This window comes from Rana temporaria, chromosome 6 (genome assembly GCF_905171775.1).
Source record: "Rana temporaria chromosome 6, aRanTem1.1, whole genome shotgun sequence".
NCBI classification, from domain to species: domain Eukaryota; kingdom Metazoa; phylum Chordata; class Amphibia; order Anura; family Ranidae; genus Rana; species Rana temporaria.
Genome location: NC_053494.1, coordinates 7,108,109 through 7,120,814, shown reverse-complemented (window position 1 = coordinate 7,120,814; position 12,706 = coordinate 7,108,109). Strand labels below are relative to the sequence as shown.

At 48.5% G+C, this 12,706-nt stretch overlaps 1 protein-coding gene across 3 annotated transcripts in view; it reads left to right on the top strand.

Moving 5' to 3' along the window:
- Positions 1–2,596: 2,596 nt before the first annotated feature.
- The window catches only part of LOC120942980 (interferon-induced very large GTPase 1-like), a 37,115-nt gene continuing 27,005 nt past the window's right edge, over positions 2,597–12,706 (top strand). For 2 of the 3 annotated variants that reach the window (XM_040355992.1, XM_040355991.1), the window contains exons 1-3: positions 2,597–3,328; positions 7,586–7,667; positions 11,727–11,823. In XM_040355992.1, coding sequence (XP_040211926.1) covers positions 11,748–11,823 — 76 coding nt within the window. In that variant the 5' untranslated portion in view covers positions 2,597–3,328; positions 7,586–7,667; positions 11,727–11,747. The remainder of the gene's footprint in view (positions 3,329–7,585; positions 7,668–11,726; positions 11,824–12,706) is intronic. The other variant, XM_040355993.1, reaches the window with a different exon arrangement.

Sequence of the window (12,706 nt, the reverse complement as noted above, 5' to 3'; positions counted from 1 at the left end):
ACCACAGAGCCCAGGGCAGCCTTCCCTCTTGCCCACCCCGTGTCCCAGGCTTGAACTCACCATTACCTCAATGTTATACGTCTTTATTATCCGGTTTATTGTCCACACCTAGAATTTTATGGAATGGATTCAATGGTGTCGATTCACTACAACTGGAGGGGGCAAAATCTGGTGCAGCTCTGCCTGGGAGCCAATCAGCTTCCAGGTTTTTAGCCCTGGCTCACACCAGTGCGGTTTTTGAAGTCGCGTTACTTCAGCGCACGCTGTGATTTCATGTGCAGCTCGCCGACATCTGTGCCACTTCATTCAACAGATGTCAATGCAAGTCGCACAGAAATCGTGCAGGAACCTTTTTTCCAAAGTCGCAGCAATTAGAAGAGTTCCATTGCCACAAAGGGGGTGCGATTCGTCAATGCAACTTGTCAATGCGACTCGTCTATGCGACTGTGAACTGAGAAGTCACACTGGTGTGAACTGATTGTCAAAGATTAATTGAAGGCGCTGAAGTCAGAAGCTGATTGGCTCCCGTGTACAGCTGCATCCGATTTTACACTCTCCAGTTGTAGGCTGGGGGCCAGATTCTCAAAAGAGATACGCCGTCGTATCTCTGAGTCCGCCCGTCGTATCTATGCGCCTGATTCTTAGAATCAGTTACGCATAGATAACCATTAGATCCGACAGGCGTAAGGCTCTTACGCTGTCGGATCTTAAATGCATTTTTTTTTTCGCCGCTAGGTGTCGCCTCCGTCGTTTTCCCGATCGAGTATGCAAATTAGCAAAATACGCAAATTCCCGAACGTATGCCCGACCGACGCAGTGAAGTTACGACGTTTACGTAAGATTTGCGACGCGTAAAGTTGCCCCTGGGTATATGAGGCGCAGTCAATGTTTAGTATGGCCGTCGTTCCCGCGTCGAAATTTGAAAATTGACGTTGTTTGCGTAAGTCGTCCGTGAATAGGGCTGGACACCATTTACGTTAACGTCGAAACCAATGACGTCCTTGCGACGTCATTTAGCGCAATGCACGTGGGGAAATTTTAGGGATGACGCATGCGCAGTATGTTCGGCGTGGGAACGCGCCTAATTTAAATGATCCACGCCTCCCTAGCCGGATCATTTGAATTAGGCGGGCTTGCGCCGGAGGATTTACGTTACGCCGCCGCAACTTTACAGGCAAGTGCTTTGTGAATCAAGCACTTGCCCGTAAAACTTGCGGCGGCGTAACGTAAATGTGATACTTTACGCTGCTGCAGATTTGCGCGATTATACGTGAATCTGGCCCTAGGTTTCCACCATCGCGACTCCAAAGTTGTGCGATTTACAGCGTGACTTTGCAACAGGGCCGTCTTAATAGCATCATGGGCCCCTGGGCAAAGTAATGCTCTGGGGCCCCTACAATGATGACAGTGGCCCAGATTCAAGAAGCAATTGCGCCTGTGTAACCATAGTTACAGATTTAGGAACATTGTAACGCCAACTGCAGCCTAAAATCTGCGTGGCATGAGGCTCTTATGCCACGCATATTTTAGGCTGCATTCTTGCGATGCCCGCTAGGGGGCGCTCCCATTGTGCTCAGTGTATAGTATGCAAATTGCATACTACCAACTGATTCACAATGTTGCGCGAGCCCTGCGTACGCAAGTTACGTCGTTTCCGTACGGCGTGTTTAGCGTAAGGCTGCCCCTGCTAATAGTAGGGGCAGCCAATGCTAAAGGATACCCGTTGTTCCCGCATCGCGATATTTAAAATTTACGTCGTTTGCGTGAGTGATTCGTGAATGGCGCTGGACGCCATTCACGTTCACTTGGAAGCAAATGACGTCCTTGCGACGTCATTTGCCGCAATGCACGTTGGGAAAGTTTCCCGACGGAGCATGCGCTCTACGCTCGGCGCGGGAGCGCGCCTAATTTAAATGATTCCCGCCCCCTACGGGATCATTTAAATTGCGTGCTCTAGCGCCGGGCAATTTTGCCAGCGCGCCCGCGCAATTCACGGAGCTTCTGCTCCGTGAATCAAAGTCAGCAGAGCAAATTTGCGGGGGCGCAGGGCAAAATTGTTGCCCTGCGCCTCCGCAAAAAAAGCGCAAATCTCTTTGAATCCGGGCCAATGATGACAGTGCAGGTAAACAGACATCAAGTAGGTAGGAGGCAGACTGCCCCCCCCCCCCCCCCCGTGTATCTATCACTCTCAGTGCCATCATGGGGCCCCCATGCCCAGGTGTGCCCTCTCATTAAGACAGCCCTGCTTTGCAATGCAATTTTTGATGCGACCGGTGAGAATCATGGGAGAACAAGTCGCACCGAAGTCGGAACAAAGCAGTACAAAAACCTGTTCTGGAGTCGCTGCGACTTGAGTCGCACCAATTAGAACGGGGGCCATTGAAATACATGGATGTTGACTTGTCATGCGACTTCACGTGCGTCAAGTGGCACAACAACTCGCAGTAGTGGAAACAGAGCCTTAGTGAATCTCCCCCGATGAGACTATCATACATATGACTTCCCATCCACAGGCTGCAGTGTGATGAGAATGGAGGAGGGGGGGGGGAGGGGCGAGCACAAAGTAAAAGTGAAAGAGAAATGAGAGTTTGCAGATGTTATTTCCTTGTAGTGACACGGCAAGGAGTGTCCCCCGTCCACCCGCTCCCCGGGGCCACAGATCACAGTCTATAGTCACTCATCACTGACTGCTGGATACAAATGATAGTCATCCGATGAGATAGAAGAGAAGTGACAGTCCGGAGACCGGGGACAGTACGGAGATCGGTGACAGTCCGGAGACCCGGTGAGAGTCCGGAGACCGGGGACAGTCCGGAGACCGGGGACAGTCCGGAGACCGGGGACAGTCCGGAGACCTGGTGAGAGTCCGGAGATCGGTGACAGTTCGGAGACCGGTGACAGTTCGGAGACCCGGTGACAGTCCGGAGACCGGTGACAGTCCGGAGTCCGGAGACCGGTGACAGTCCGGAGACCGGGGACAGTCCGGAGACCGGGGACAGTCCGGAGAACGGAGGAAAGTCCAGAGACCAGGAGACAGTCCGGAGAGACAGTCCGGAGACCGGGGACAGTCCGGAGACCGGTGACAGACCGGTGACAGTCCAGAGACCGGGGACAGTCCAGAGACCGGTGACAGTCCGGAGACCGGGGACAGTCCAGAGACCGGGGACAGTCCGGAGACCGGGGACAGTCCAGAGACCGGTGACAGTCCGGAGACCGGGGACAGTCCAGAGACCGGTGACAGTCCGGAGACCGGTGACAGTCCGGAGACCGGTGACAGTCCGGAGACCGGTGACAGACACGTCACACTGGAAGGGACACCTGTGTGCAGGTAAGAGGATCTGACACCCATACACCATCATCACTAATATAAGGTGGACTCCAATGGAAGGGGCTTTGATGTAAGGGAAACATTAATGTGGTCTCTGATATAAGGGGGTTCTGATGGGGACCCTGATGTAAAGGGGGACTCCAAAGTAGGGGGTGCACTTTGTTAGGGACTCTGATATAAGGGGGCTCTGATGGGGACTCTGATGTTAAGGGGGACTCCAAAGTAGGGGGGCTTTGATAGGGACTCTGATGTAAAGGGGGACTCCAAAGTAAAGGGGGCTTTGATAGGGACTCTGATATAAGGGGGCTCTGGTGGGGACCCTGATTTAAAGGTGGACTTTACGAGTAAGGGGGGCTTTGATAGGGACTCTTATATGAGGGGGCTCTGATGGGGACCCTGATGTAAAGGGGGACTCCAAAGTGAGGGGGGCGCTTTGATAGGGACTCTGATATAAGGGGGCTCTGATGGGGACCCTGATGTAAAGGGGGACTCCAAAGTAAGGGGGGAGCTTTGATAGGGACTCTGATATAAGGGGGCTCTGATGGGGACCCTGATGAAAAGGGGGACTCCAAAGTAAGGGGGGCGCTTTGACCCAATTGGCTGAAAGGACAGGCCATCCTATTGAACGCCTAGGAGGAGGAGGGAGGACGCCTGTCGCCTATCCTGGGTGATGCCTAAACAAATATTGGCGCCTTCCTTCTGGAGAGGACAGCAGATGATGGCATCGTCATGGGGGGGGGGGGGGGGGGATTATGATCTCTGTGAGAGGTAATTAACACCAGGAAGTGTTACACTTTACTGAGCGTGTATATTATAGATTGTGTGCCCTCTTTTTACAAGCGCTGGCTTATCTCTCTGGGAGTGTTTATGTGTTTTGTGTCCTATCAGACGTGTCACTCTATAAAGAAGGTGACCCCTGTACTGCCTGAGATCAGAGCTGATAAGGGATCCTCTCTTCTGGCTGCTGGAGGAGGAGAGAGAGAGAGAGAGAGAGGAGAGGGGGAGAGAGAAAGATATATATATATATATAGAGAGAGAGAGAGAGAGAGGAGAGGGGGGAGAGAGGAGAGGGGGGAGAGAGAAAGATATATAGAGAGAGAGAGGAGAGGGGGGAGAGAGGAGAGGGGGGAGAGAAAAAGAGAATGAGAGAGAGAGAGAGAGGAGAGGGGGGAGAGAGAAAGCGAATGAGAGAGAGAGAGAGGAGAGGGGGAGAGAGAAAGATATATAGAGAGAGATAGAGAGAGGAGAGGGGGGAGAGAGAGAAAGATATATATAGAGAGAGAGAGAGAGATAGAGAGAGAGGAGAGGGGGGAGAGAGAAAGATATAGAGAGAGAGAGAGGAGAGGGGGGAGAGAGAGAGAGGAGAGGGGGGAGAGAGAAAGATATATGAGAGAGAGAGAGATAGAGAGAGAGGAGAGGGGGGGAGAGAGAGAGAGAGATATATATAGAGAGAGGAGAGGGGGGGAGATATATATATATATATATATATATATATATATATATATAGAGAGAGAGAGAGAGAGAGGAGAGGGGGGAGATAGATATATATATATATATATATATATATATATATATATATATATATATATATATATATATATATATATATATATATATGAGAGAGAGAGGGAGAGAGAGAGAGAGGGGGGGAGAGAGAGATATAGAGAGAGAGGAGAGGGGGGAGAGAGAGAAAGAGAGAGAGAGATAGAGAGAGATAGAGAGAGGTAGAGAGAGAGGAGAGGAAGGAGAGAGAGAGAGATATATATAGAGAGCGAGAGAGAGAGGAGAGGGGGGGAGAGAGAGAGATATATATAAAGAGAGAGAGAGAGAGAGGAGAGGGGAGAGAGAGAGAGAGAGGGAGAGAAAGAAAGAGAGAGGGGGAGAGAGAGAGAGAGGGAGAGGAGAGAGAGAGGGAGAGAGAGAGAGAGGGGGGGAGAGAGAGATATAGAGAGAGAGAGAGGAGAGGGGGAGAGAGAGAAAGAGAGAGAGAGAGGGGAGAGGGGAGAGAGGGAGAGACGTGTCAATTTACAAAACCCCTTCGTTATCTTTAATTTGTATTATTTTTTAGTATTTCTACAATGTGGCACTGTCTGTTATCAGATCTGAGCTCAGGCAGGAGATAGGACGGCCCTTGTGGGGTCCTTAAAGCCTGACACTCCTCCCCTATGTGGGAGGGAATACAACCAAATCATTATAGATCAGCTCATCCCTGAGAGGGAATTCAGCATTGTTAGCCTCCATTCACACCTAGTAAGGTACGGGGGTGTTCATAGGTGTGTGCAGACTATTGCATTAGGGTGTGCACAGTGTACCCCAAAGCTTGGCCATAGTAGGTCAGTGACACATGTCTATATTAGGTCAATGACCCATGGTCATAGTAGGTCAATGACACATGGCCATAGTAGGTCAATGACCCAAGGACACAGTAGGTCAATGACCCATGGCCATAGTAGGTCAATGATACATGGCCATAGTAGGTCAATGACAGATGGCCATAGTAGGTCAATGACACATGGCCATAGTAGGTCAATGACAGATGGCCATAGTAGGTCAATGACCCATGGCCATAGTAGGTCAATGACACATGGTCATAGTAGGTCAATGACACATGGCCATAGTAGGTCAATGAGCCAAGGACACAGTAGGTCAATGACCCATGGCCATAGTAGGTCAATGACACATGGCCATAGTAAGTCAATGACCCATGGCCATAGTAGGTCAATGACACATGGCCATAGTAGGTCAATGACCCATGGCCATAGTAGGTCAATGACCCATGGCCATAGTAGGTCAATGACCCATGGCCATAGTAGGTCAATGACACATGGCCATAGTAGGTCAATGACACATGGCCATATTAGGTCAATGACACATGGTCATAGTAGGTCAGTGACACATGGCCATAGTAGGTCAATGACACATTGCCATAGTAGGTCAATGACACATTGCCATAGTAGGTCAATGACCCATGGTCATAGAAGGTCAATGACACATGGCCATAGTAGGTCAATGACCCAAGGACACAGTAGGTCAATGACCCATGGCCATAGTAGGTCAATGACCCAAGGACACAGTAGGTCAATGACACATGGCCATAGTAGGTCAATGACACATGGCCATAGTAGGTCAATGACCCATGGCCATAGTAGGTCAATGACCCATGGCCATAGTAGGTCAATGACACATGGCCATAGTAGGTCAATGACCCATGGCCATAGTAGGTCAATGACACATGGCCATAGTAGGTCAATGACACATGGCCATAGTAGGTCAATGACCCATGGCCATAGTAGGTCAATGACACATGGCCATAGTAGGTCAATGACCCATGGCCATAGTAGGTCAATGACCCATGGCCATAGTAGGTCAATGACACATGGCCATAGTAGGTCAATGACACCTGTCCATATTAGGTCAGTGACACATAGTCATAGTAGGTCAATGACACATGGCCATAGTAGGTCAATGACACATGGCCATAGTAGGTCAGTGACTCATAGCCATAGTAGGTCAATGACACATGGCCACAGTAGGTCAATGACTCATGGCCATAGTAGGTCAATGACACATGGGCATAGTAGGTCAATGACACATGGCCATCGTAGGTCATAGTAGGTCAATGACACATGGCCACAGTAGGTCAATGACACATGGCCATAGTAGGTCATAGTAGGTCAATGACCCATGTCCATAGTAGGTCATAGTAGGTCAATGAAGTCTTGAGCATCCCCGGGAGGATATGCACTGGCCATTGATTCGGCAGCAGTGGCAAGGAGTGACCGCTTCCTTCCATATTGGGTCTGAATCCAAAGTCTGGACCAAACCCGTAGTCCTTCCCTACCTATCAGCATGATTGTCTTTGCAGTGTGGGAAGGAACCTTAGTATCTGGAGGAAACCTGTACAAGCACAGGAGGAACATCCAGCTCCATGCAGATGGTGTTCCAGTCAGGAATAAATCGGGGACCTCGGAGCTGCAAAGCAGAAGTGCTAACCACTAAGCCACCAATAGAGATCAGTGGTAAATGTACAGACCCCCCCGGGTGCTGTCACAACTCTCCTTCATGCCTCAGTAATCTCATTTTTCATCTGAATTCTAAGATAGGTATGTGTGGGAATCACCTTCCCTGGTACGGCACCACGGGGTCATTACAGCAGAACAGGAAGAATATTCCTGTCTTCAGTATCGGTTGTCAGTCCTGTTCTGTCATCATATGCAATGCTCAGCGCTCACACAGACCTCCGTGTTCTCTCCACAGATCTGTCTCATGGTGGGAAGAAGTGAAGGTGAATTGGGCCCCCAGGTCTTGGTCTGTAGGCTTTCCTTGGCTCGTGCCTAAAGTAAGTACCAGTTTTTGTTCTTTTCTTTAACATGTGTTCTGTTAAACCCCCTGATGCCAAACCTGTGGCTGACCTTCTCCCTTATCATGTCTGCACTCTCTGACCTTCTCCCTTATCATGTCTGCACTCTCTGACCTTCTCCCTTATCATGTCTGCACTCTCTGACCTTCTCCCTTATCATGTCTGCACTCTCTGACCTTCTCCTTTATCATGTCTGCAATCTCTGACCTTCTCCCTTATCATGTCTGCAATCTCTGACCTTCTCCCTTATCATGTCTGCAATCTCTGACCTTCTCCTTTATCATGTCTGCAATCTCTGACCTTCTCCCTTATCATGTCTGCAATCTCTGACCTTCTCCCTTATCATGTCTGCACTCTCTGACCTTCTCCCTTATCATGTCTGCACTCTCTGACCTTCTCCCTTATCATGTCTGCAATCTCTGACCTTCTCCCTTATCATGTCTGCAATCTCTGACCTTCTCCCTTATCGTGTCTGCACTCTCTGACCTTCTCCCTTATCATGTCTGCACTCTCTGACCTTCTCCCTTATCGTGTCTGCAATCTCTGACCTTCTCCCTTATCATGTTTCAATCTCTGACCTTCTCCCTTATCATGTTTCAATCTCTGACCTTCTCCCCTATCATGTCTGCACTCTCTGACCTTCTCCCTTATCATGTCTGCACTCTCTGACCTTCTCCCTTATCATGTCTGCACTCTCTGACCTTCTCCCTTATCATGTCTGCACTCTCTGACCTTCTCCCTTATCATGTCTGCAATCTCTGACCTTCTCCCTTATCGTGTCTGCACTCTCTGACCTTCTCCCTTATCATGTCTGCACTCTCTGACCTTCTCCCTTATCGTGTCTGCAATCTCTGACCTTCTCCCTTATCATGTCTGCACTCTCTGACCTTCTCCCTTATCATGTTTCAATCTCTGACCTTCTCCCTTATCATGTTTCAATCTCTGACCTTCTCCCCTATCATGTCTGCAATCTCTGACCTTCTCCCTTATCATGTCTGCACTCTCTGACCTTCTCCCCTATCATGTCTGCAATCTCTGACCCTCTCCCTTATCATGTCTGCAATCTCTGACTTTCTCCCTTATCATGTCTGCAATCTCTGACCTTCTCCCCTATCATGTCTGAAGTCTCTGACTATCTCCCTTATAATCTCTGCAGTCTCTGACCATTCACTGTATCATGTCTGTAGTCTCTGACATCCCCTGTATAATGTCTGTAGTCTCTGACCATCCTCTATATCATGTCTGCAGTCTCTGACTATCTTCCTTATAATGGCTGTGGTCTCTGATCATTTGCTGTATCAAGTCTGCAGTCTCTAGCCATCTACCGTATCATGTCTGCAGTCTCTGACTATCTCCCGTATCATGTCTGTAGTCTCTGACCATCTCCTATATCATGTCTGCAGTCTCTGACCACCCCTGTATCATGTCTACAGTCTCTGATTATCTCCCATATAATGTTTGCAGTCTCTGATCATTTGCTATATCAAGTCTGCAGTCTCTAGCCATCTACCGTATCATGTCTGCAGTCTCTGACTATCCCCTATATCATGTCTACAGTCTCTGACCATTCCCAGTATCATGTCTGCAGTCTCTGATTATCTCCCTTATAATGTCTGCCATCTGTTCATTTGCAATATCAAGTCTGCAGTCTCTAGCCATCTACCGTATCATTTCTGCAGTCTCTGACCATCTCCTGTATCATGTCTGCAGTCTCTGACCATCTCCTTTATCATGTCTGCAGTCTCTGACCATCTCCTGTATCATGTCTGCAGTCTCTGACCATCTCCTGTATCATGTATGCAGTCTCTGACCATCTCCTGTATCATGTCTGCAGTCTCTGACCATCTCCTTTATAATTTTTGCAGTCTCTGACTATCTCCTGTATAATGTTCAGTCTCTGGCCACCTCCTGTATCATGTCTGCAGTCTCTGACCATCTCCTGTATAATGTTTAGTCTCTGACCATCTCCTGTATCATGTCTGCAGTCTCTGACCATCTCCTGTATCATGTCTGAAGTCTCTGATCATTTTCTATATCAAGTCTGCAGTCTCTAGCCATCTACCAAATCATGTCTGCAGTCTCTGACCTTCTCCTGTATCATGTCTGCAGTCTCTGACCTTCTCCTGTATCATGTCTGCAGTCTCTGACCTTCTCCTGTATCATGTCTGCAGTCTCTATCTATCTCCTTTAGTATGTCTGCAATCTCTGATCATCTCCTGTATCATGTCTGAATTCTCTGATCATTTTCTATATCAAGTCTGCAGTCTCTAGCCATCTACCGTATCATGTCTGCAGTCTCTGACCATCTCCTGTATCATGTCTGCAATCTCTGATCATCTCCTGTATCATGTCTGCAGTCTCTGACCATCTCCTTTATCATGGTTGCAGTCTCTGACCATCTCCTGTATCATGTCTGCAGTCTCTGGCCACCTCCTGTATCATGTCTGCAGTCTCTGACCATCTCTTGTATCATGTCTGCAGTCTCTATCTATCTCCTTTAGTATGTCTGTAATCTCTGATCCTCTCCTGTAGTATGTCTGCCATCTCTGACTATCTCCTTTGGAATATCTACAGTCTCTTTGTAGGTAAGCAGTAGATTAATAGCAGGCAATAAACTGACACTTCCATACTTACCTACAGTATGGCCGCAGGACATTGTTATCCCTGCCGATTATCCACAATTTTTCCACCTACCTTCCAGGTGGGCTAACCCAAATCACACCCCCACTTTGACGGTTGGTATTGCCCAGACTCCACCTCTAAATATGTTGGTACCGCCCATTATGCCTACTACTTGAGTCGGTCCCTAGTCCTCACCTTCAAAAATACATGGCCATGGCCATTAATATGGAGTTGACCCCACCATGGACAATTAATATGGAGTTGACCCCACCATGGCCATTAATATGGAGTTGACCCCACCATGGCCCTTATTATGGAGTTGACCCCACCATGGACAATTAATATGGAGTTTGACCGCACCATGGCCATTAATATGGAGTTGACCCCACCATGACCATTAATATGGAGTTGACCCCACCATGGCCAATAATATGGAGTTGACCCCACCATGGCCATTAATATGGAGTTGACCCCACCATGGCCATTAATATGAAGTTGACCCCATCATGGCCATTAATATGGAGTTGACCCCACCATGACCATTAATATGGAGTTGACTCCACCATAGCCATTAATTTGGAGTTGACCTCACCATGGCCCTTATTATGGAATTGAGCCCACCATGACCATTATTATGGAGTTGACCCCACCATGGCCAATAATATGGAGTTTTCTCACCATGGCCATTAAAATGGAGCTGACTCCACCATGGCGATTATTATGGAGTTGACTCCACATGGCAAATAATATGGAGTTGACCCCATCATGGCCATTAATATGGAGTTGACCCCACCATGGCCATTAATATGGAGTTGACCCCACCATAGCTATTAATATGGAGTTGACCCCACCATGGCCAATAATATGGAGTTGACCCCACCATGTCCATTAATATGGAGCTGACTCCACCATGATCATTTATTTGGAGTTGACCCCACCATGTCCATTAATATGGAGCTGACTCCACCATGATCATTTATTTGGAGTTGACCCCATCATAGCCATTAATATGGAGTTTCCCCACCATGCACATTCATTTGGAGTTGACCTCACCATGGCCCTTATTATGGAGCTGACCCCATCATGACCATTATTACGGAGTTGACCCACTTTCAATGTTCTTGAAAGGCTTTCCACAAAATTTTGGAGGGTGTCTGTGGGAATTTGGGCCTATTTGTGAGGTCAGCTACTGATGTTGGATGAGAAGACCTGGCTCACAGTCTGCATTCCAATCCATCCCAACATTGTTCAGTAGGTTTGAGCTCAAGGCTCGACGAAGACTACTCGAGTTCTGCCCTGACATTAATGTTCCTGTACAGTCATTTATGGACCATGGTATTACAATAATAACAATGCGCCAATTGCTTATTAATAGGAATTCACTAAAGTATTCCAGTCTAATATTTGTGTTTCCAGTTCCGGGGTTCCCCTAAGATCATGGAGCGGGAACGCTGGCTGTTGGCGCTCAGTCCTGTGTTCGTGGCGGGTGTCGCTCTGGCCATCGCAGGACTAGGTGAGGATGCACAGTGCAGCACATTATTTGCACCCATTTACTGAACGACTGGCGGGGGGGGGGGGCGGGGTCAAGGTTGACTTCACATAAACCTTGTCTGTTATTGGTGGATCTGAATGGGAGAGATCACTTATATTTAACCACTTGCCGACCGATATACGTCAGCAGAATGGCACAGGCAGGCAAATGGGCCTACCTATACGTCCCTTTAAATTTGCCGCCCAGCGCGCATGCCACGTGAGTGCGTCCGTGGGTCCCGGGATTTCAATGTTCCCGGGAGGCCAGCAAAGGCAGAACAGGGGGATGCCTTTGTAAACAAGGCATTCCCCTGTTCTGCCTAGTGACACGTCACTGATCTACTGTTCCCTGTGATCGGGAACAGTGATCGCTGACATGTCACTGGTAGCTCCTCCCCCTAACAGTTAGAATCACTCCCTAGGACACACTTAACCCCTTCAGAGCCCCCTACTGCTTAACCCCTTCACTGCCAGTGTCATTTTTACAGTAATCAGTGCATTTTTATAGCACTGATCGCTGTGTCAACAACAATGGTCCCAAAAGTGTCAAAAGTGTCCGCCATAATGTCGCGGTCACGATAAAAATCGCAGATCGCCGCCATTACTAATAAAAAAAAATAATAATAAAAATGCCAATAAACTATCCCCTATTTTGTAGACACTTTTAGCTGGATTCAGGTAGATTGCCGCATCTTTCAGGCGGCGTAGAGTATCGCATATACGCTACGCCGCCGTAAGTCAGAGAGGCAAGTGCTGTATTCACAAAGCACTTGCCTCCTAAGTTACGGCGACGTAGCGTAAATGGGGCCGGCGTAAGCGCACCGAATTCAAATGAGGATGAGGGGGGCGTGTTTTATGTAAATGGT